General features: G+C 41.9%; 1 protein-coding gene across 1 annotated transcript in view; it reads right to left on the reverse strand.

The window, feature by feature from the left end:
* Positions 1 to 22,490, reverse strand: part of LOC147728368 (bifunctional heparan sulfate N-deacetylase/N-sulfotransferase 3) — a 554,824-nt gene that overhangs the window by 35,634 nt on the left and 496,700 nt on the right. Inside the window, exon 13 of the mRNA XM_086963275.1 lies at positions 6,172 to 6,274. Within this exon, the coding sequence (XP_086819401.1) occupies positions 6,172 to 6,274 (103 nt within the window). The remainder of the gene's footprint in view (positions 1 to 6,171; positions 6,275 to 22,490) is intronic.

Below are 22,490 nucleotides of genomic sequence, written 5' to 3' on the forward strand. Positions count from 1 at the left end.
ATCGCTGGGTCTAAACTGGGGTGGCATGGTGAGCAACAGAAAAATTGATTTAACCCAGATCTCTTGACTGGGAGTGAATGTTTTGATTTGTTCTGCATCCCGTTCATCATTTTTGTGTCTTTTGCTTGTAAGCCAGGCCACATATATCTAACACAATATTCATGAATGGCACTTTATATTTAGTTTTTATGTCACAGATAATTTCCTTGCAAAACTTTACTCTTATAAAAAAAACAAATGTAAATTTGAAACCTTTCTACTATATAAAGGTGTCATTGTTATCTCAATTTAGTGGATCTCACTTTCTTTAGCACATTAGCAGATTGGAGGTGGTGTACTGTGGGGTACAAAGAGAGTTTCATATACTTCTATCAGTTTGGTAATGAATGAAGGTCTAGATGCTTTGGAATTGGACTTGATTCTTTCTGCAGAGTCATTCCTAAACATGTTGCCTTTCAATTCTCCTATTTGTGCTGAAAATGTTTTTGTTGGACTTAAAACTCTGCACACTTTACCACTGTTGACCAGAACTAACATGCTTTTGATAACTCATCAAAGCATGTTAGGTTGGCGTACATCCAATTGGCATATTTAATTTACTTGTAAGTATCTAGTAAAGTGGCACTACATGTGCCCAGGACCTGTAAATTAAATGCTACTAGTGGGCCTGCAGCACTGATTGGTTCACCTGCTTAAGTAGTGGTATAAAGATGTCCCAGGCCTGCCATTGTAGCCTGTGTGTGTGTAGTTTTAAACTGCAATTTGGATCTGGCAAATTAAACCTTTTGCCAGCCCCAAACCTTCTTTTTAATACATATACCTCACCCCTAGGTTAGGCCCCGGGCAGCTCAGAGGGCAGAGTGAAATGTATTTAAAAGGTGGGATACGTACTTCTACGTTTTACATGTCCTGACAGTGATAAACTCATTTTTCAGTACTGCAAGGCCTACCTCTCTCACAGGATAACATTGGGGTTACCTTATTACATTTTGTAAGTGTAATTTCCAAATGGGACCAGGTAACCAGTTCATGTTTGGTGTCTCTGGAATTGTAATTCAAAAATCTAACTTATGGTTGTTAGAAATGGGGTGTCTGGTTGCACCCTGTGCACCACTCTAGTCAGGGCAAGCAAGATACACACTAAAACATTGCCTGTGCTCACCTTCTGGTAGCTTGGTACTGAGCAGTCAGGCTTATCAAAGGAGACAATGTGTGCAACACACATACACTCACAGTAAAACAATGAAAACACTATCAAAATACTTCACACAGGGCTAGAAAAATAGAGTTTATTTTTATGAGTAAAAACAACATTAAAACAGTAAAAATACAATAGGTAGAATCAGAAGAATTACATTATATAAAGTAAATCACAAAGTAGTGCTTAAAATAAAATAGCGCTTAGGGGTTACTTGAGTTTGTCCTGGACAGAGGTAATTCCAAAGTTCAGGCTGAATACGATGGAGGGCTGGCTGGCTGGCTACAGGACTCTAGCCAATCCCACTGAAAAAGTACCTTGGATGGATCAATCGTTGATGTCGAAGACTTGATGCGTTGGTTTTGATCCGCGCTGGTAATAAAGGCGTCGTCAATGTACCCGTTTACGATGGAGGTGCTGTGTCGTCGTTGAGCCATGCTGTCCATCATCGTTGAGCTGTGCAGACCGTCGAAGTGATGCTGCCGTCGATCTGCTCCTGTGTTGAAGGGCGATGCTTCGGTTCCAATTGGTGGAAAGTCCTCACTGCATTGATTTTCATGGTTCTGGACAGAAGAAGTCACCTTTCAAGGGTCCAGGACTAAATTGGCACCACTTGGCAGGGCAAGACTCACAGATGGCAGACTCCAGGTGCTGCTGAAGGTTAAAAGAAGTCACTGATGGCCTGCAACTTCAGAATGGAGGGCAAGCCAGCAAGCCCTTGGAGTCACTGTGGGCTCAGGTGAAATGGGTCCGGTCCTTGTCCTCAGCAGGATAGAACAGCAAAGCAGAAAATCAATTCTTCCAGAGCGGCAGTTAAGCAGAGTGGCAATCCTTGGAGCACAGCAGTCTTTACTTCAGCAGTGTTCATCACAGGTCCAGTAGTGTGCTGTCTTTGTAGGGTCAGAGCCCCAGTACTTATATCCAGTTGTGCCATTGAAGTGGGGGTGACTTCAAAGTAGGCCCTTGAAGTACACTGTTCCCCAGCCTTGGATCCAGCAGGGGGTAATCAGCCCTTTGTGTGGGAGACAGGACACTGCTTATTCAGGTGTGAGTGTCAGCTCCTCCTCTCTCTTCCTGCGCAGGAGCAGCTATTAGAATGCAGATGAGTTCTCTGTCACCTTCCCCAGATGTGTATTGGAGATAGGCTGAAATGTAAATAGATCAGTAAAAGCAGAAAAATACCTTATTTCTAAAAGTGCCATGTCTTAAATAGTAATGCTAAATCCAAATGTACCATTAAAAAGGATTTTTCATTACCATTCCAAGAATATAAAACATGACTCAGCTACTGTTTTTTAATCAAAAATTACAAATTAAAAGCGTATTAAGGAATTCCCAATGCTAGCCTATGAGAGGAGTAGGCCTCACAGTAGTGAAAAATGAATTTAGTAGTTTGTCACTACCAGGACATGCAAAACTAAAAGGTACATGTCCGTCTTTTAGTTACATATCATCCTGCCGTAAGACCTACCCAGCCCCCCCACCCCTTAGTGGTGACTTGGATGTAATAAAAAGGGTAGTTTAAGGCTTGAAAAGTAGTTTTAAATGCCACGTTGAAGTGGCAGTGAACTGCACTCACAGGCCTTGCAATGGCAGGCCTGAGACAGGTTTGAAACGCTACCTGTGTGGGTGGCATAACTAGTGCTGCAGACCCTAGCTGCTAGCATTTAGATTACAGGCCCTGGGTATATGGTATACCATTTTACAATGGACTTATGAGTAAACTAAATATGCATAACATGTATACAGCCGTGAAATCATGTTTAGGGGAGAAGCACATGCACTTTAGTGCTCGTCAGCAGGGGTAAAGTGCTCAGGGTCCTAGGGCCAACACAAAAAAAAGCAAAAAGAGGAAGTAAGCAGGCCTAATGTTTGGAGTTAGACCACCCTAAGAGTGACATGTCTAACACGTGCCCCCCAACCCAGCTGAAAGAGGGGAGATCTGCCCAACCTCTAGGGAGTTCTCACCACTAAGGCAGAAGAACCTACCCCTGGTCTGTGTTCCACCCTGAAGTCCATACCTCGTAGGGAAATGGACCGCCTCAATAGTTTTAGATTCGCACCCTCATTTGCATGAACCACCTGAGGGACCTGTGGTCAGTCTGAATCGGGAGTGCCATACAGGTATTAACTCAAGTTCTTCAGTGCCCAAACTACAGCAAAAGCTTCTCTTCCTATAGCACTCTACCTCTCTTCCCTAGGGAGTAACCTCCTGGAAATGAAGGCTACAGGTTGATTTAGGCCCTCTTCATCTAGCTATGATACAACTCCCCCTATGCCATAGGCATCTGTTTGAACAATAAACTCTGGGAGAAGTTAGGGGCCCTAAGCACATGGGCTGTGCAGATGGCATGCTTTTGGAAGTCAAATACTTTTCGGCATGCCTTTGTCCAAATCACATTTCTGGGCTGCTTCTTAAAAGTCAGCTCTGTCAAGGGGGTAATAATGGTGCCACATCAATTGACAAACTTCCTGTTTTACTCAGTGAGGACCAAGAAAGCTCGGACCTCGGTTTGGCGTTTGTGGGGCTCCCAGGTCCTGATAGTCTCTATCTTGGCCTGAAGTGTCTACACTTTACCCCTGCACACCAGCTGTCCCAAGTACACCACAAGCCTCTGCCCTATCTGGCACTTACTGGCCTTGATAGTAAGGCCTGCCTGTTGCAGAGCCTAAAACACTTCCTGGAGGTGAAAGAGGTGGCCAATGAGAACTTGTTTCCCCTAACTTACTTATATTGGCACATAGAGAGCACTGCTTAGTAAACCTGTGTTTTAATATAGTAGGATGTTTTGTAAAACCTAACTTGGCCAAGCTCTACGCATATCATTAAGTTAATTTTCCAACCAGATATAACCTCCCTGGAAAAATTCTCTGTAGGTGTGCTAGAGATTACCATGTTCTAATGCACTGGCCGAGAGGTCAAAAGAAAACACAGAGTAGAAGCAAGTTAAGAAGCATGCGTGTAAAACAAATAACAATTTGATATCTGCCTGTGACTACACAGGTGGCCAAACACCTATATACATTAGAATAGTATTGGATCATTGTTGCACCGCGGACCGTGTTTTGGCCCGCGGTGCTGCCCGCTTCTTCTTCGCAGGCCGCAATACAGCACAAGGCGCCTCCCTCTTTTCTTCGGGCACATTGCAGTACTGCGCAATGGCCCGCTGGTGCCGTTTTGGCATTGCGGGTGCATCCCGTGGTGGCTGTGCCCTTTCTGTGTCGGGCACGCCACATACCTACCCTGCGGCCCATTATCAGACAATTGGCATGACAGGAATGCCTTCTATTTCCTCCTTACTGGTAGCTTCTTTCTTTCCTTTTCATCCCTGGAGTCCCACTTCCATCAGAGGTTTTTCCCTATGGGGTTTTCCCTCTTGGGACTCCTTTTGCCTTTTTCCTTGTCGGCAGCACTGTGGCTACCAGAAGGGGTCACCCTTACCTTGGACAGACCAGAACCCTCAAGAACCGAAGTTGCGAATCTCTCCAACATGCCAGAACCAGTAAGAAAACTGAAAGTCAGGACAAGCATATGATAAAAGGTGATTGACTGATTTTTATGTCTGCCTTGCAGTGATAATTGAGCCATTCTTGGTAAATCTATTGTATTCTATAGTCTCCTGCAGTCATTGGTTTCTTTGGTTCAAGAACCCTTAGCCATAAATTGGTTATCACATTTTAGATCACCCCCCATGGGTATTTCCTTCTAACCATTTTTCCATTGATTCTTTGGGTGCATACTTTCACATCCATTAGAATGCCTGAGTGAGTTTAATATCTAAGAAGAAAAGTCTGTCATCACACCTATAATTCTCATTCATGCATTACCTGCAGAAATCAAACTTGCTCTGCACTTCAGCAGGCCCTGTTGCATAAGGTGGCCATTTGTCTTGAGTGGTATGATGGGAGAAAAGGTTGGACTGGAATGTGGCCCATAGTAATTGCCAATGACTAAGATTAATTCAAGCATTCCATCCATCTCCTTGTTATTGCTGCAGTTTCCTGTTTTTAAGTCACTGCATTGTCACTGTTGCATGTCAGGATTCACTGTGCCTCCCTCAGCTTTGCAGGTATCTCCAACATTTAATGTGTCAGTTAAAAGTAACCCTATTATTCCTCCCAGGGTTGTCTCCTTAAGCGTGTACTCGAGGGCCAGCAAAGCTCGTTGGACAAAATGTGCTTGTTTAGCTGATGATCAATGTCTAATTGTCCAACATTCTAATTTACTTTTCAGTGTATGTCCTAAATAAAAACCTGAAAAAAACTAAAAATTAAACTTTGTTGTATCATACATTTTGTTTTATACCATGGAACACATTTTATGCTGCTGTCACAGTATAATATTGAAATTGTATGTGAGTTCTGTGTAGGAGATTGAGGATGAGCCTGGCTGCTGAGTCATTGATGGTTTGTATAGTAAGTTGATTGGTGGTCCTGGTGTAGAGGAGATTTCTCACAGTCCAGTTTCTTGTTGACAAGTGGATGAGTGACAATTTTTCTAGTGCTGTCTGGGAGCCATTTCAAGATCTTCCTCAACATTGTCAGGGTATGAAGCACAATGCAGTGGCAGCGTTGACACATGCAGTCATGTGCAGTTTGCTGTCAATTATTCTGGTGGGTTAACATCAAATGAAAAAAATGAGATTATTGGGAATATTACTATGACTGATAAATTGAGTGTACAAGTAACATACTACCTTTATATGGGTGCTTTGTCAGTGTTAAGTAATGAGTATTAATTTGCTGTGAAGAAAATATCACAAAATCACATATTTCCAGTTTTATTTTGATTGTCTTCCTTCAACCTAAACTCTGGTTGTAAGGTTCACATTCCCTATCAATTTGTTGATTACTAATACTGTTGGTAATGTGTTAATTGATTATCCATTTAAAATATATGCTTTACAATCGTAGCTGTTTAGTAATCATTTTATTTACTCATTTTTACTGCATCTCTAAAAATACCATCTCACCTCTAGGTCCATTGGTGGGTATCGTCTACCTTTGCTTCTTCCGAGACATTTTGTTTTCCCTTCTTCCAGGAGTTGGCACCAGAATCCTTTATGAGAATCGAACCTGAAACATCCACAAACACTTTAAGTGAACAAACTGTTCTAGAAGCCACCTTTCTATGTGATGCTCAAGAACAATACCTGGACATACATTAACATGTTCATGTTTTCTTCAAAGTTAAACCCAAGTTGAAATGTACTCCCTTCCATTAATTGATCATGTTCTTGCTGTGTTGACAGTTTTTGCAATTTTGTTATTTTTACAGATGCCTAACAGTGACAAAAGCAAAACGACAGCATAAATGAGAGATTTACAGACCAACAGATATGCAGACAATGTGATCCCAATCCACAAAGCTGTTTTCTTTACTCTGTACTAGGAAAAAAAGCACCATTTGTGCAATTGCTAATTCTCAAAGAGAATATGCACACACATAAAATGTTATGCATGCCTACAGTTGTCTTGCGCCCATGCATCTAGCCCCAAATGCAAATTTAGCACACATACCCCCACTTTTCTGAGGAATCCTACATTATCAGGGGTGTGGAATTTAATAAAATATCTACTTGTCTATGGGGCAGGCTGCCTAATAAATCTACTTGTCCTGTAACAAAATCCACTTGTCCCCTTTGTGCCATGTAATGCGGCAACAAATTACGCAGCAATCTCATTATATAGGAGTTCTGATATAGCCTGTCTGAATAAGCCAGGGTTCATACCATAGTAGTGTTTGAATACTAGCAATTCCCTTATGCTGCTATGTTTTTGCAGGTCTACATACTGGGGCTGAAGGTAGTGGTAAGCAATAGTTCCAGGGTTGGAATGCACATTTTAGTCTGTGCAAACCTACTAACGTGCATGTTTTAAGGGTTTTCACCAATTCTTCTCTAATCATTTCCCATACTGAGGAGGGTTGGAATTTTACTACTGACAGTGGCAGACTTAAAACTTTTACCAGGGTTGGGACAAAAGTGGTTGGAGGAAAAGAGAACTTGAAAACATTCAGATTTTCACATAAGCAAATCTACACCTGCATATTTGCTCATGCTAAAATGCAGTTCACAAATATTTTCTGGGAGTACTATTTCTTGGCTTACTTCTGTAAATTCTTGTGAATTCATGGAAACTGTACATATGCACTTAATGCAAGGATATATACCATGGATGCACTTTTGAGACTTTATTTAATAATTGGGCCTCTAATTAGGCCTGGCTTTAACCATGACCTTTTGTTTTGTTTTTTATTCTATCTCTCTCTGTCTGTCTATCAGCTGGCGTCCCTGTAAGTGACAGTATTCTGCTCTTTTAGAAGAAGCATATTGGCACACAAAGTAGTTTTGTTCAGTGCCCAGAATCACTGTGGCAATGTGTGCAGAGACCAACATTTTTTTTGTTTAGCTTTTGCCAATGCTTGTTAGAATGGAGAGGACCCAGCAGCTCCCACACTGTTAAGGTTTTACAAAAACCATGCCTAAACAATTCACGCCTTGACAAAACCAAAAGGCTGACCACCAAATTCAGACCCACTAGCTTTGCCAATGCTTGTTTGTTCTTGTTTTCCATATTCGTATTATAACTGATTACACTGATATTCCATTCTGAATATTTTTGGGAAATACTAACACACATCAACATGTTACTAAATGATGCTCCAAAGATACGGTACTTAAAATCTTACAGAAGTTTAGCTAAATGTTTCCTTTTCTTACATGCATTTTTTGTGAACGTTTTATTTTGAAAGCAAAGAATCATCACTCTTAGAGCATTCTGGGTGCATTATACAGAGCTTTATATTATTAAACTTTGAAAATGTGTGTACACTTTTATACTGGAACCACCGTCAGTAGTGCAGGCTGAGCTTAAAACATTTACTTTTAGTGCTCACCCTAATATTGAAGGCTTTCCGTTAATGAACCATATAAACAAGTTTGAACAGCATTAACACATATATTACATATAAACACACACTTTACCTTAATTGTAGAGTGCGCCCTTCCCTGAGCCACAATGTGGTACTGTAAACTGGCAGCCAAAGGGTTTGTGCTGCAGGGGGTTGGGCCTACTTGTCCCAAGTACAAAATGCACATTAAAACGTGTTGCCCTTGACCCCATACAATATGTCCCGGGCGTCAGGGTATAGGAATTCCCCATCCCTGGTAGACTACATAGGCACAGGGCTAGCTGCAATGTAGGAAGGTAACAGAAATATTCACTGCCTACATTGAAGATCACAAACCCCACAGACCATGAAGTGCATGAGTGGTCTAGTTTACATTAGCATTCTCATCCTTAACTAATCGCTGGAATTGTAGACATAAGTTTGAGAGATGAGGGTCTCCTGGGACCCTAACATGCCACGTAGGTGGTGTGGCTATTGAGAGAACCATTTGACAATAGTAGAGATTGCAACTTTCTTATGTAGCTGTATCCGACTAAAACACTGAGCTCTGCCCAGTCCTTCCCTATTTACAGTTAATGATCGTGAATTTGGATCTACGTGCAGGGCATTAAGTGGGCCGGGTCTCACCGGTGCTGAGCACTGGTAGATTTTTAAAGGGGGCCTCGAAACAGGTCTCTATTGGGCTCTGTTTTGTGCCCTGGCACAGGCGGTCCGTTTTCATCCGGACTGCAGTGACAGCAGGCACATTGATGTGCACGTGCTCACACTGCTTACTTCTCACTAGTGGAGAAGTTACTGCATGACGTCATGCCAGGTGAGCGTTGTAGAGGAAGGGAAATCATTTAAAGAGAGTTATTTTTTCTCTGGATTTCCCTTCTCTTTTTCAAACTCAGGAGAAGCAACATCGTCGTGGTGTCACCAGGGTCTTAAGTGGAAGCTTTTTCAACATAATATACACGCCATAATTGCTGCTTATTTATCTTATGCAACTAACAACCACAGAAAAAGGCAATAGTCCTGACTTGTAGGTATGATAATACTTGTTGTATCATATATAATATATATCTGGATGCAATGACATAAACAGCAAAGTCAGGCGGCACATTATGCTAAGAACAGATTTTTAGCTTGCATGTTTTTAAACCACGCCCTTAATTACATTGGCCACGCCCTCTTGAAATTCCCCCTCTCCCCCAGTTTTTTCATCCCACTTAAAGCCCAGCCTACATGGTCACAAATAATATATGTGCACTTTTCTACCATGTGCCACATAATACAAACTCTCTTACACAGCGAAAAGAAGTTGGGCTAGAAACCCCTATTTATATTACGTCTTCTGGTTTTTTTTTCAGATGCTCTGCACCGCTATAAAATTCCTTATAGGGTTTGCATCTACCCCAGGTCTTGGTATGCAGTTTCAAAGGAATTTATTTGGTCAATTTGATGAGGGTGAAGCCACAATGGTCCCCAAGCGCCAGCCGTCAATTCGCCCTCCAGGGCTTTTCAGCTGGAGACTCACAAGCTACTCACCGCTCTCCAGGACTTCACCACGTTGACTTTTTAGACATTGATGGGCTAATTCCCTCACCGCCTCTCTCCCCCTGGGCCCCCCACCTATTCTCTCACACAAAGAAAACCTTTTCAAGGTTGGCAGGTCTGAAAATGACGTGATATTTGACAACACTGTATAGATATTTATAGGTCTATTTACTGCTTTGACAAAAACCTTTACCGACCCAGATGCATGCACTTTCACTTGCGGTACTATGAATAATTCAGCTTTTCTATAAAATGTTTCCGATGGAAAAGACCAAAACGGTTGGTTTAGCCCATGAGGGAAACTTGTCAGCAAAAGCATGTTCAGGAAGAAGGAAAATACGGAGGGCCTGAATTTGAGTTGGGTGGAAAATTCTTAGGTTTCCGAAGGAAGTGCTAAATCCTGGTGCTTTATTTTTGCTGCTGCTGTCAGCATCCTTTCTGAAGAAATGCAATTGAAGTAACCAACTGAAGCGTGTCTCTGTGTAACAATTCCCAGCTAACATATCACTTATTCTTGTCGTTCAGGATGCATTTCAAGCTCGTGCAGCTGTAAACTGGTGTATTTGATTTTGTGCTCAAATAAGAGTAAAATTTGCCGGAGAAAATAGAAGAAAGTCATATGTTTTTTAATCAGCTGAATAGAACCTGCTGCTGAAAAAAATCGCAATTTTCCATCGAATTCATGAATACATTGGAAACTATTGCAGACACATTAAATCTTGGTATGGAGAGTCAACTCTAAATATCTGTAGTCTTTGCTTTTTGTATTAAGCAGTGTAACAAATAATCCTATGTAGTCTATTTGTTTTTCCATCAATATTTGTCATGTGTGGAACATATTTTTCCATGTAGCTTGGTTTAGAGACAGTGGGGCATATTACCAAGGGCCTTATCGCCGCTTTAGCGGGAATTTTTCCCGCTAAAGCGGCGATAATTTTATCTTGGGGCCCACTTTGTATGTCAGCGATAATTATCGCTAATGACATGCAAAGTAGGCGTGCCAAGATGTTAGCGCTTGGAAACAGTCGCTAACATCGCTATCTCCTATTATCTACTTTTGGAAATATTCGCGCTAAGCGCGAATATCCCCAAAAGCTAACGCCTGCCAAAAGCAGTTCTTAGCCATGTTATCCAATGGAAGGTGGATAACATGGCTAAGAGCATTGTCACGATAATGCATGAATACCGCTGATTTTTCAGCGATATTCATGCATTTCGCAGGATTTATACCGCTTATGAGATAAACCTTGATAATATCAAGGTATCTCAGTGGTAAAAATCCTAGGTGCTCGGCTATATAATTTTACCCGCTAACCATGCATAGCGATAATTATCGCTATTGCTTGGTAATATGCCCCAAAGTTCTTTCATTATTTAGAGGCATGTTTAATCCAATTTTCTGTGATGGGGTTGACCAAAGTTGAGAAATGTTGTACTTTGAGAATTTGCAAAGTTTACTTTTAGTGTTTTTTATCGTAAAAATCTAAACTTTCACAAAGTTAAAACATCCCAGAGAAGCCCTACAATTTCGTAGCATTCCTTCCGTGTTATTGTGAGGTACCCATCTTCTTTATGACTGTTTTGAGTGTTTTGTATCCATGTAGAGAATCATTAATAGTACCAGTGCTGGCATTGCAATAACATTTCCAAAAAAGTGATAATGGCACTATTGAATTATTCTCAACCACTGGTAATTACTCAGGGGTGCATCCTAGTTCATTATTACTTTGTACTCCTTAGTTTGGACCAAGCAAAATGCAAATAAGTCTTGCCCACTCCACCAGCCCCTGACTGAGAGCTGTATCACGGCGCTCAGACCAATCACAACGCTGGTCATGGGAGCCTGGCTGCGTGGGAGTCTGAGACAGAGGAGAGCAGGAAGAAAGACGGAGGAGGAGTGGTAGAACCCTCCTAAATGCGTAATGACTGTTTGGTCGGCCCTCTCGGGCCGCTCAAAACAGTCATGTGCACTTTTCCTGTTCTCCATGCAGGCTGCATTACAGCCTACATGAAGAACATGCCCAGCCCCTGGCTGAGTGCCGTGTCATGGTGCTCAGACCAATCACAGTTTTGCAGTGTTGTGATTGGTCAGGGGAGCCTTTGTGCTTACCAATCAGAATGCTATTGGTCAGGGGAGCCTGTCTGTGAGGTAGTCAGAGACAGAGGAGAGCAGGAGGGGAGACGCGGGACCCAGCATCAAGGTAAGTGTATTTTTTTTGCATTGTGCCCCGCCCCCCTGCCTGCCCTGCCACCCGCAACCCATGCCAGCTGCCACTGAGCATAACTTGCCTCTAAAATTTGAAAGCTGGAATGAAAATGAAAATATATATCCAGAATTTCAAAGTGAGCATGGAAAGCAGACATACTCCATTCCAACTAGCATGTCTGTAAAATGGCAATAGAAGCATCTGTTTAATTCTGAATGTCAGCACTTAGCTTAAGACCTGGGGTAATATAAGGCAAACTTTTCATTGATTTAAAAAAAGGGACACAACCATATGCAACTTTGATGCAACTTGTGTGATAGGTAATTAAGAAAAGAATACATCCTCCACACAAGTTTTGTGTTAAGTAACAATATAGGTGAAGCAGAGTTCGTACTTTGTTGCTGTATTTACATAGTAAAAAAGAGATAATGCATTTTGTCAAATTTTCAAATGTGAGATCCCTCCAGCCCCCCCAAAAAAATCTTGGTTGCCCAGTTTTATAATAGACATAGAAGAGATAGTGCAAAATAAGTTTGATCTATGTTTCAGAGATTGTTTATTAACCACTGAACTGCACAGGTAAAAGGATTTCTAGGCTATAAATAAGTCATATATATTTGGCAGCGATTCCTCAATCCACCTACTCAGTTATTGCCCTAGTGCAAAAAACTTTCTATGGAATGGAATGGAGAAAAATGTGAAAAATATGTTGCTCATTCAACAATTGCACACACAAAAAAATGGAGCAAAATGTATTTGTCAGTTATTTGAACAAATGCACAATTTCTGTAGCATGGTCTAGGGATTTTTAGCATCATTATAAGGATTGATTAGCGACAGTGATCATTCAACCCCAGGGGCATATTTACAAGCCAGTAGCACCACCCGAGGGTCGCTTTTTTAGATGCTCTGTTGGTCCTCCATACTAGCACATATTTACCAGGCCGCACAGAGCCTCTGTGCGTGGCTTAATACAGCCTTGTAAATATGGCCCTCTGCAACGCAGTTCTCTGTGGCAAAGGGACATGCAATGGGTATTGCTGTAGGAGTTCCTGGCAAACACCCATGGCTTTTTGACCCTGCTCCAGATTTAGAAGGATCTGTGAAACTGAAACAGCACCAACAACGAATGCCTTTTTAAGGGAGGTGTTAATTTGGCGCAACAAGGAGAAATAATTGTATTTCTTCTTATTTTTTGCTCTTTCTATGTATGCTGCATTGTGCAGCACACATAGAAGGAGCAAAATGCCATTAATGATTGCTTTTGTGCTGGAAGGTCTCCCTTCCTTTGCAAACACAATCATCCCTGCAATGTAGACTCTTTTGCACGATGGTGCAGTGCGTCTGTGTTGGGGCTAGGCAGCTTTTTTAGCGCCGGAGCAGGGGTAAGCACGGGATGCACTGTATTGTTTTAAATACAGAGCGTCCCTGCATTTTGAAAATGATGCAACTCAATGCAGCAAAATTACTTGTGGCGTCGCACTGCGCCTTTTTCATGTAAATATGCCCCACTTGCTAATTGAGGAGATCGAAGTATAGGCTTGACTCACAGGCATAGGCCCTTCTTCCAATGTTGACCTTTGTGCCTAATTTTAATTTGTGCAAATTAACTGCATTCTTGATTCCCCTTACATGTGCCTTCAGATCATACATGGGGAATTTGCATAGGAAAAGAGGCAGGAAAGAGGAGAAATATGCAGAAATTGAGAGCGGGAACACAAATTGGGCAGGGCAGCTGTTATTCTGAATTGGGTGGTAATACTGTTCCTGGGCAAAACTACAACTTGAAATATTGAGTTTCCTGCATGCTAATTCCAGTGAAGAAGAATGAGGGCCCCAAGGGATTTACCCATCATTGCTTAACTTCTGACCAAATATTATCCTGCTTCAATTCCAAACTAGTAAAAGGCTTGAAGTGAGTATAATAATGTAGGAAGGAGCATAATTTTGATATACTTTGATATACTTTGATGCACTACTTCCTCTATTTGCCCTGGACGCAGCAATCGGCTGTAAATAGTTGATACTCTTCAGAAATTAGATCAGCTTCAAGTCTTCTGCGGTCTGGTAACTCAGTTATGTGTTCTGTTACACCTTTTTTTCTTGTCATACTTAATCCGATATGTGAGAATCACCTTCACAGTACACATTCTATCCAGCCACCAGCTATGCTCAGCTTTGGTTTCGGCTTCTACCTTTCGAATCTTTCAAGGGCATCGCAAAGAAACTGGCGCCAATGTTCATCAGTGCTCTAAGTTAAAGGCCTTCTAACGGTCTGTCGCAACCTTGTGGAGATCAATATGATCCCCTTTCGCCATTCTGAGGAACTGTGGTATTATGGCATACCTGGATTGTCCTCTGTTGACGTAAAGATGATGATGTAGTGACGTGATGTGTTTGTGTATTTATTGGTTGAGTGAGTATGTTGTAGAACACTGAGTGTGGATGCTGTGAGAATGTGATGATGAAAAGTATGCTGGTGTCTGTGAGCTGGGGGGATTGGAGCCCAAGTTGGATGCATGAGGCTGTGACAGCAACCTAAGTTCTCAAAGTGAAATAAAGAACTTACCTCCTACCTGAATGGCTGCATTCTTTTCTATGGAGAACTCTTCCATGAATACCCTGCCCTTCAACTACAACACCAACCCTCTCCAGTGGAAGGAAGTTATTTGACATTTTCTCCTTTTGATAAAGTGGATTGTTAGTTGTGGGGGATATAGCCCACTACACGTAATACTATAACCTTTCTTCTTAGGTCAAGTAAATAAATAAACCTGATATCAACCACTGGCTGCTATGGCACAGAGCAGACAGAATTAATTTAAGAAAGCATGTAAAGCATTTAGAAGTATTAAAACAGTTAACAAGTCGAAAACACAACACAATAAAAATCCAACTCCAATTTATTAAAATAAAGAATGTTTTCACAAACAAAATGAAAATAAAATTTCAAAAATCCAATAAGGGGGACCGGCCACTTTTATTGGTAAAATTGGAATAAAATGCTACTGCCAAAAAGCACAAAGAATCAACCGTGGGCAACTGGTAATGGTAAATTGGGACAAAGGTAGGTTTGAGGCCAACCACTATCCATCATGGATTGGATACGAGGCTCATGTAAGTGACAGTCAAAATGTTACTTTGAAACTTTGACATTTTTTAGGACAAAAGGCGGGTGCCAACAAGTTGTTAGCAGGACAAGCTAGATCCCATTCGAGGTTCGACGATGAGGGTTTTCTGAAAAGCTGGGTCCTGATGCAATCATCGATGAAAGCGGGAAATTTCAGAGTGGGCGAAGTCTTGCATCTGTACCCAGGAAGTTTGTGATGTTGATCAGCTTTGGCTCGGCATCGCTCATGGTAAAGCCCTCTACGTTTGGACTTAGAAACTTTTATGTAAGTCAGATCTCCTTTAGCAGGGCACACCAGAAAGCTGTTTTCGACCAGTGATTCAACATCAATGGCTTCGGCTCAATTGAGGACCTGTTTTACTGCTGGTCCTTCAAAACAGAAGATGGCAAAAAGGTACTGAGTCCCATATTTTGCAATTTGGACAAGAGTACAGTCTAACCCCAACTAAGTGTTCCAGAACCTCAGGAACAGCACTTGGGGTCATGATCCACTTCAATAGAAGCAACCAGCAAGGCCAAGGGTAGGTTCTTGTTAGAAATTGGGTATGTAGTTGCCAGTGGTTTGCACCCTGTCCAAGATGGGGCACTCACTCTAGTCATGGTAGGAGAATCACATGCCTAGATAAAATAACCCCTGGTCATCCAATTAGTAGCTTGGCGTGAGCAGTCAGGCTTACCTCAGAGGCAATGTATTTGTACACATACACACACACACAGTAACATAGTGAAAACACCACAAAAGGAGTCCACATTAGTTTAGAAGACTAGCCAATATTTGGCTGAATATAACAAGATCAAAATGACAAAAATCCAACATTTACAAGCCAAACATCAATTTAAAAAGATTGGGTAAGTTTATTCCATAGAAATCAATTGATGCGTTTGCTTCAGCACAAAGTACCTTAGATGCGTCAAAAATCAAAGACGGTGCAAGGCGCAGGGGAGGTGAGTTGCTGGAAAAGCAAGCAATGAGTTGATTCCTTACTACACAGGGGAGATGATGCATCGGTTCCTTACTGGCAGGGGAGGTAATGCGTTGGTTCTTTACTGCTATGCAGCAGAGGTGATGCTTTGGTTCCTTACTGGCAGGGGAGGTGATGTGTCAGTTCCTTCCTGGCAGGGGGGGGGTGATGTGTCAGTTTCTGGATACGCAGCCTCTATTCCTTACTACGATGCAGTGTGAATGAAGAATCCGCACCCAGGGACGTACTTTGAAAATCTAGATGTGTGGCGTTGATGCAACAGTGCCGATGCAGGTGTTGTGTCGATTTCACAGCTGCAAAGCAGGCACTTTGTTGATTCCTCAGCCGTGAAGCAGCCGCAGCTTCGGAGTGGTGTCACAGACGTCATCGACACAGTGCTTGAGACTCACACTGCGGCAATTCTTCTGGTGTGCAGAAATAGCGAGCTGGGGCCATGAAAGCCATGATCAATGCGTCAAGCGGGAACCATGCTTCGGGAGGCCAGTGGTGATGCAATGATTGTTTGCAGCGATGTGTCGATAAACAGGCACATGGAAGTCGGTGCATGGATTTTCTCCATAAGCTCACCAGGTTACATTTCCAAGGGTTTGGGAACTGGATTTGGCTCCACTTGTCAGGTCAGGACTCTCAGCAGTAGAGCCCAGGCACTGGCAGGTGAAGTCTTTGAGACTTTGTAACAGGAGGCAAGCACACACAAGCCTTTGGAGAACCTTGGAAGCAAGATACAGAAAGCAAAGTCCAGTCCTTTCATTCCCAGGATGGAAGAATCATGCAGCAGTCCAGCACAACTCTGAATTGAGCCTTTCGTTTGTCAATAAAGTTTTTCCTCACGATACTCAAGCCCAACTAAGCTTGAGTTCCATGCCTCTTTTTCACCCAGCCTGGTGAATGGAGCATTTCACGTAGAGCATTCAAGCCTTGCTCCCATCGCGGTACTCTGATTGGCTCCCACGAGTCAACAGGGAACCGGCATTCTATTTCAGCCTTCTCCGCGCTCGAGACCCCATCCACCAGGTCCGGTTGTAGGAGATCCTAGGTGCAGGGCGGGTGCCAGGCGTTGCAGGCGTAAGACCCTTTCTTCCATACTCAGCTAAGTAATTTTCGATACCCTCAGTATCACTTTCTAACTAACCCCACGCCGCATCTGTGACCTTGTTTCCCCTTACAAGGTGTGCCATTGTCGCCTCCACCCCCCTCCTGAGACCTATGGGGTGTGGATCCTTTATTTTACAAGTGAGAAACGCTTACTTTTTAATCTGCTAGTGCAATTTAGTATATACCAGTACCATTACCTTACCACTGGCCATGCATTCTGGCCCATTGATCGCTATGCACAAGTGTTGCTTTTTAAGCCGCCTGAATAGCCGGCTTCCCTTTCTTGTCATAGTGCATGCTCACTAGCCTGTCTGATGCCTAGACAAGCTCCTTCCAGCACAACAGTAATGCCTATGACACCATGGCCACGCATATTGACTAGCCCTAAGGACATCTCTACAGAGATCGGTCTTGCAAAAAACTCAAGAGACAGATCCTGATAACTAAGTGTTTGTCTTGTTTATTTGTGTGTATGTCTCTTTTCTCCGCAGACTATACTGGTTCCTCACAATTAGAGGTAAATCCCATGACTTGTTGGTTTGTTTTTTGCACCTTTCATTTTTTACACTGAATTTTAACTTTCACGTCCTCTGGTTAGGGTGGGCCTTAGCGCGCCCATACCGCCGGGGTACACTCCTTATGGTCCTGAAGAAAGCCCAGTAAATTTACACATAACGGGCAGAAACATGTCGACGCCACTTTAAGTGGAAATACCCAAAACATTATTTGGTAAATTTCCCAACACATATGTTTTTAACCATGTCAGGCTGACCACCGAATAAAATTCTTTTGCATGGTACACTGCCTTGACATTTTTAAATCACCCCTTTTTCACATCACTGTCACAAAAAACCAGCTCCCCAGTATTCTGGCGTTGAAGCACACCAGGGAGGCATTCGGCTTCTCCTGGTGGGCCCAATGATGAAGCATGTCACCACCCAGGGTGGTGAGTGAGGGCTTCCTAATAATTCCTATTGATTCTCAACGTGAATTATTAAGGTTCTTCTTTTCTCTGTACTTGTGCTTACACATTTAGTGCCTTGAGACACTCTTTTGTTGTTTGATAAAAATTTACCCGGGGGACTGAGAGTGTCCCGTACTTTCCCTCTCTCTCCTATTGTTGTAACCCAGCACAACAAAGCAACAGGCAGAGTGGCAGTTCCTCCTACAGCATCCAATTCTTCTCCCTGGCAGAATATCGTTGGTCCAGACGTGTTCTCATTTTAGGGTATCAGAGGTCCAATACTTACGCCCCTGTCTGCCCTAGAAGTAGGCATACTTGAAAAGAAAGTCTTTGTAGTGCACTAGACCCTGCTTGTCCCTAACCTGGCTACAGGCATCCCACAGGGGGGTGGAGACAGCTTTGTCTGTGGACAGGCACAGTCCTATTGAGGTGCCAGTGACAACTCCTCCCACCACCATAGCTCTTGAAAGCCCATCAGCCTAGTGATGGTCCATCAGGATATGCAGTGCATACCTCAGCTCCCTTTGTGTGGCTGTTCAGAGTGAATGCACAAGAGTCCAACTGACAGCCAAACCATACGTGTTCTACAGACAGGCAGTGGCACAGAATGGTTAAGCAAGTAAATACCCACTTTCTAAAAGTTTTGTAACCCTAAGGAGTTAGGCCCATTGGGGCATGGGGTAGGCTGGACCCTTTTTCAAACTACAACCACAAAATGTGCCTACACCACCCTTTCTTTATAGGGGGAGTGAATGAACTACAGTATATACTAGCAGCAGCTAGCTTATAAGATTATTGATTGGTTTCATTTATTGAATGCACTCCCCGCTTGTTAACTTTGTCCCTCATTTCCTGAAATTGATTACACAAGAATTTATAATGCTTTGTTTTTTCTAAAATTCTTTTTGGGATGGATGATGTTATGAATTTATGTTTTGTGTATATATGTATTGTTTCATCTAGGTTTGTAAATGGTATTGTATATTAGTGTAATATATATGAATGTACAGTTGTTTTGTTCTCTGAAGAGTTTTTCTAAAGAAAAAAAGAAAATGAATGGTATAAAATAGAAAATACCTGGTCAAATTTAAAAATGGTTGGTTTGACCTTGATAAATAACATTGAATATAAAGAAAGGGTGGTGTAGGCACGTTTTGTGGTTGCACTTTCTAAAAGTGGCATTGTCAAACCCGGAATTTAAAAACCAACTTCATCTAAAGATGTATTTTTAAATATTGAGTTCAAAGATGTCAGACTCCAAATCAGTATCTGCTCCGAATGGAAAATTGCACTTAAAATATATTTCAAGGCAATCCCCATGTTACCCTACGGGAGAGATAGGCCTTGAAATTATGAAAAACGAAATTAGAAGTATTTCAATATTAGGCCATGTAAAACACACCAGTGCAAACCCTCCCTTTTAAATACGCTGCACCCTGCCCATGATGCAGTGTTTATATTGGGCCTACCTTAGGGATGACTTACATGTAGTAAACAGGAAGGTTTGGGTCTGGCATGTGGGTGCACTTGCCAGGTTGAAATGGTGGTTTAAAACTGCACTCACAGACACTGCAGTGGCAGGCCTGAGACATGTTTGTCATCTGGTCGGGATCACAAGATAGTTTTAAAGCTTACTTTAACTATCTAAATGATAACACCATGAATGTAAGATTTACCATGAATATGTCACAGACTAAAATTTAATTTCTTGACATCACATTATATGTGATGAATAACATCTTACAAAGCACCCTACACAGAAAGGAAACCTCAGTGAATAGTCTCTTACACTATGAGAGCTCGCACCCAGCTAGCACCAAAAATGCGATCCCCTTTGGTGAACTAGTACGAATAAAAAGAAACTGCAGTGAGTCAGCGGAATATGAAAGGCATAGCTTGGATCTGGCACAACGTCTTAGACAAAGGGGGTACAAGAAAGAAATTTTAAAACAGGCTGTTGATAAAGCAAAAAAAGTAGATCGAGGAGCAACTCTAACGCCAAAAGCAAAAACCCCAAAGGAAAGACTATCATTTGTAACAACCAATTCCAATCTTAATCAGGACATATACAAGATATTGGGGAAACACTGGCATCTCTTACAAGGTGCCCCAGGCATTTGTAATTTGATCCAGAACAGACCCAATGTAGACTTCAGGAGATGTAAAACCATAAGGAAGACCTTATGTCCAAGCTATTCCCGACCTGCATGAGACATACAAAAATTATGGCTTAGTCCTAAAATGGCCTTTTTTCCCTGTGGGTGTTGTAACATGTGTGCACAAGCAAACCGGATGGCTAGCTTCAAATATAACACGGACAAAACCTATGAAATTAGATTCTTCGTAAACTGTCTGACTCAATTTGTGGTATTGTCATCATCTGTGGATGCAATAAAATCTATGTAGGGAGCACAGTTAGGACTCTTAAAACATGCATACAAGAACACAGACGGGCTTGTATAAATCAAGACCTGTCCTATGCGTTGGTTTCACACCAATGCGCAGGTACAGGGAACAGATCCAATTTTAGATTTCATGCTATTGATCACTTACCGGAACCAGAAAAGGGGGGTGATAGAACGCTTCAACTCCGCCAGCTAGAAGCTAAATGGATCTGCAGATTACGTGCCAGCCCAAACGGTTTAAATATTGATTCAGAGATGCACCATTTCTTATAGTTATGTATATGTCTGTGATACGATAAGAATGTGTTACCAGGACGATGTACCGTTTTGATCCCCTATTTTTGTTCCTAACTTCAGTAAACATTCTGTTGGAAGAGCAAGGTACCGCGTTACTTTCTTTGCTTGAAATCCCAAATCGAGTACAGAATTAGTTCCTCTCTTTTACCATTCTCTCTTTTTTAATTTTTCATGTGTCACATAAAGGTAATATAGTCCCAGGGAAAATGTTGAGTTACGAACCACGACACCTGCATTGTGATCCTAAATGGCAATGCCAATGATCACCAACCGACGGTATTTGTATGGGAGAGCGCTCCAAAATTAAGAGAGTGCTTACGATCATGAGGATTTAAATAATTTTAAATAGCGTTGCAATAGCTCCCGTTTTTTGTTTATCCCCATACACTGAGTCCTACACATCTAGAAAGACAAAAAGGTTGCTTATGTGATAGTTACAATGTGCAATAAGGGATTTCTGTTAGGCCCCTAGGAAGGTAGTAATGTATTGTATTGCTAAGTTAATAGAAAACTACGTCATCTGTTGGAAGGTTCATCACTCTTGTTATCTATTTATGTCTAATGTATTGCATTTGAAGCCAGTAACGTATATGATACACGTTGCCTCTCCATATTTAAATAAGTTCCTGGCCACAACTCAGATGGCCATCCTGTCAGGGGGGCGGTCCTTACCTTTACTCTTTTGTAGCATATCTAGGAACAACTTCACACCTACTCTGGAAGCCATGCAACCCCTTTGTGGCGCTGAACACTGGGAGAAAAGCGCATTTGACTCACACAGGAAAATGACAACTTTCTAAAAGTGTAATTTTCAAAATAATAAAATAAAATATAACATGAAAAGTAAGTTAGATTTTAAATTACTATTAAGTGAATCCTGGATTCAATTTTCCAGCTATTCCATAACTGACAAAACTGATGGTGAGCATTTAAGGTGCTATAATGCAACCCAGAACTTTCCTACAGGAGAGCCAGCCTTGCCACAGTGAAAAACGACTTCGGAAGTTTTCCAGTTTCAGATTATGTAAAATATAAAAAACACATGTCCTGCTATTTAAATACCAATCACACTGCCCTGTAGGCATTTAGGGAACTGTCTTAGGGATGGCTTTTAAGTATTAAACGGGAAGGCTTAGGCCTGGGAAAATGTTCATTTTGCCAGGTTGATTTGACAGTTGTAAAACTACATCCCCAGTCTGCAGGGGCAGGCCCTGAGACCTGCTTTGCTTTGATAGTCTATTGGTGGCACAATATGCGCTGCAGTGTACTAGTGGCATTTCATTTACAGGCCCTGGGTCCACTTTTGTACCATATAATAGGGAATTATAGGCAAGTTAAATATGGCAATCAGGAGTATGACCAATGTTGATATGTTTGAGTGGTCAGAGTATATGCACTGAGGCCTGGTTATAAGTGTCCCAGTGTGCAGAGTTAAAAAACCATCAACATCATTTCAAAACGAACTTTTCTTACACTCCTACCATATGATTTGCAGACATTTGTGAAATAGTTTGCCTTCTCAATTCCAGAGCCCTTTCACACCTTTAGAAGCAGCCATCAGTGGTATCATCAGTGATGTCACTGACAATGTCATAAGTGATGTAATATGTGAGATCATAAGCAGTACAAAAGTTCTGTGGTTCTGTACGAGTGAGCTCTGAGCCTAACTATGACGTCCCTGTAACCTTTGTTTTCTTCAGTGAATTTCTAAGTTTGAAAAAAATTCTATTTCCTGACTATAAAGTCCCTGTAACATTTG

The sequence above is a fragment of the Lissotriton vulgaris genome, chromosome 3_1 (assembly GCF_964263255.1).
Source record: "Lissotriton vulgaris chromosome 3_1, aLisVul1.2, whole genome shotgun sequence".
NCBI lineage: Eukaryota > Metazoa > Chordata > Amphibia > Caudata > Salamandridae > Lissotriton > Lissotriton vulgaris.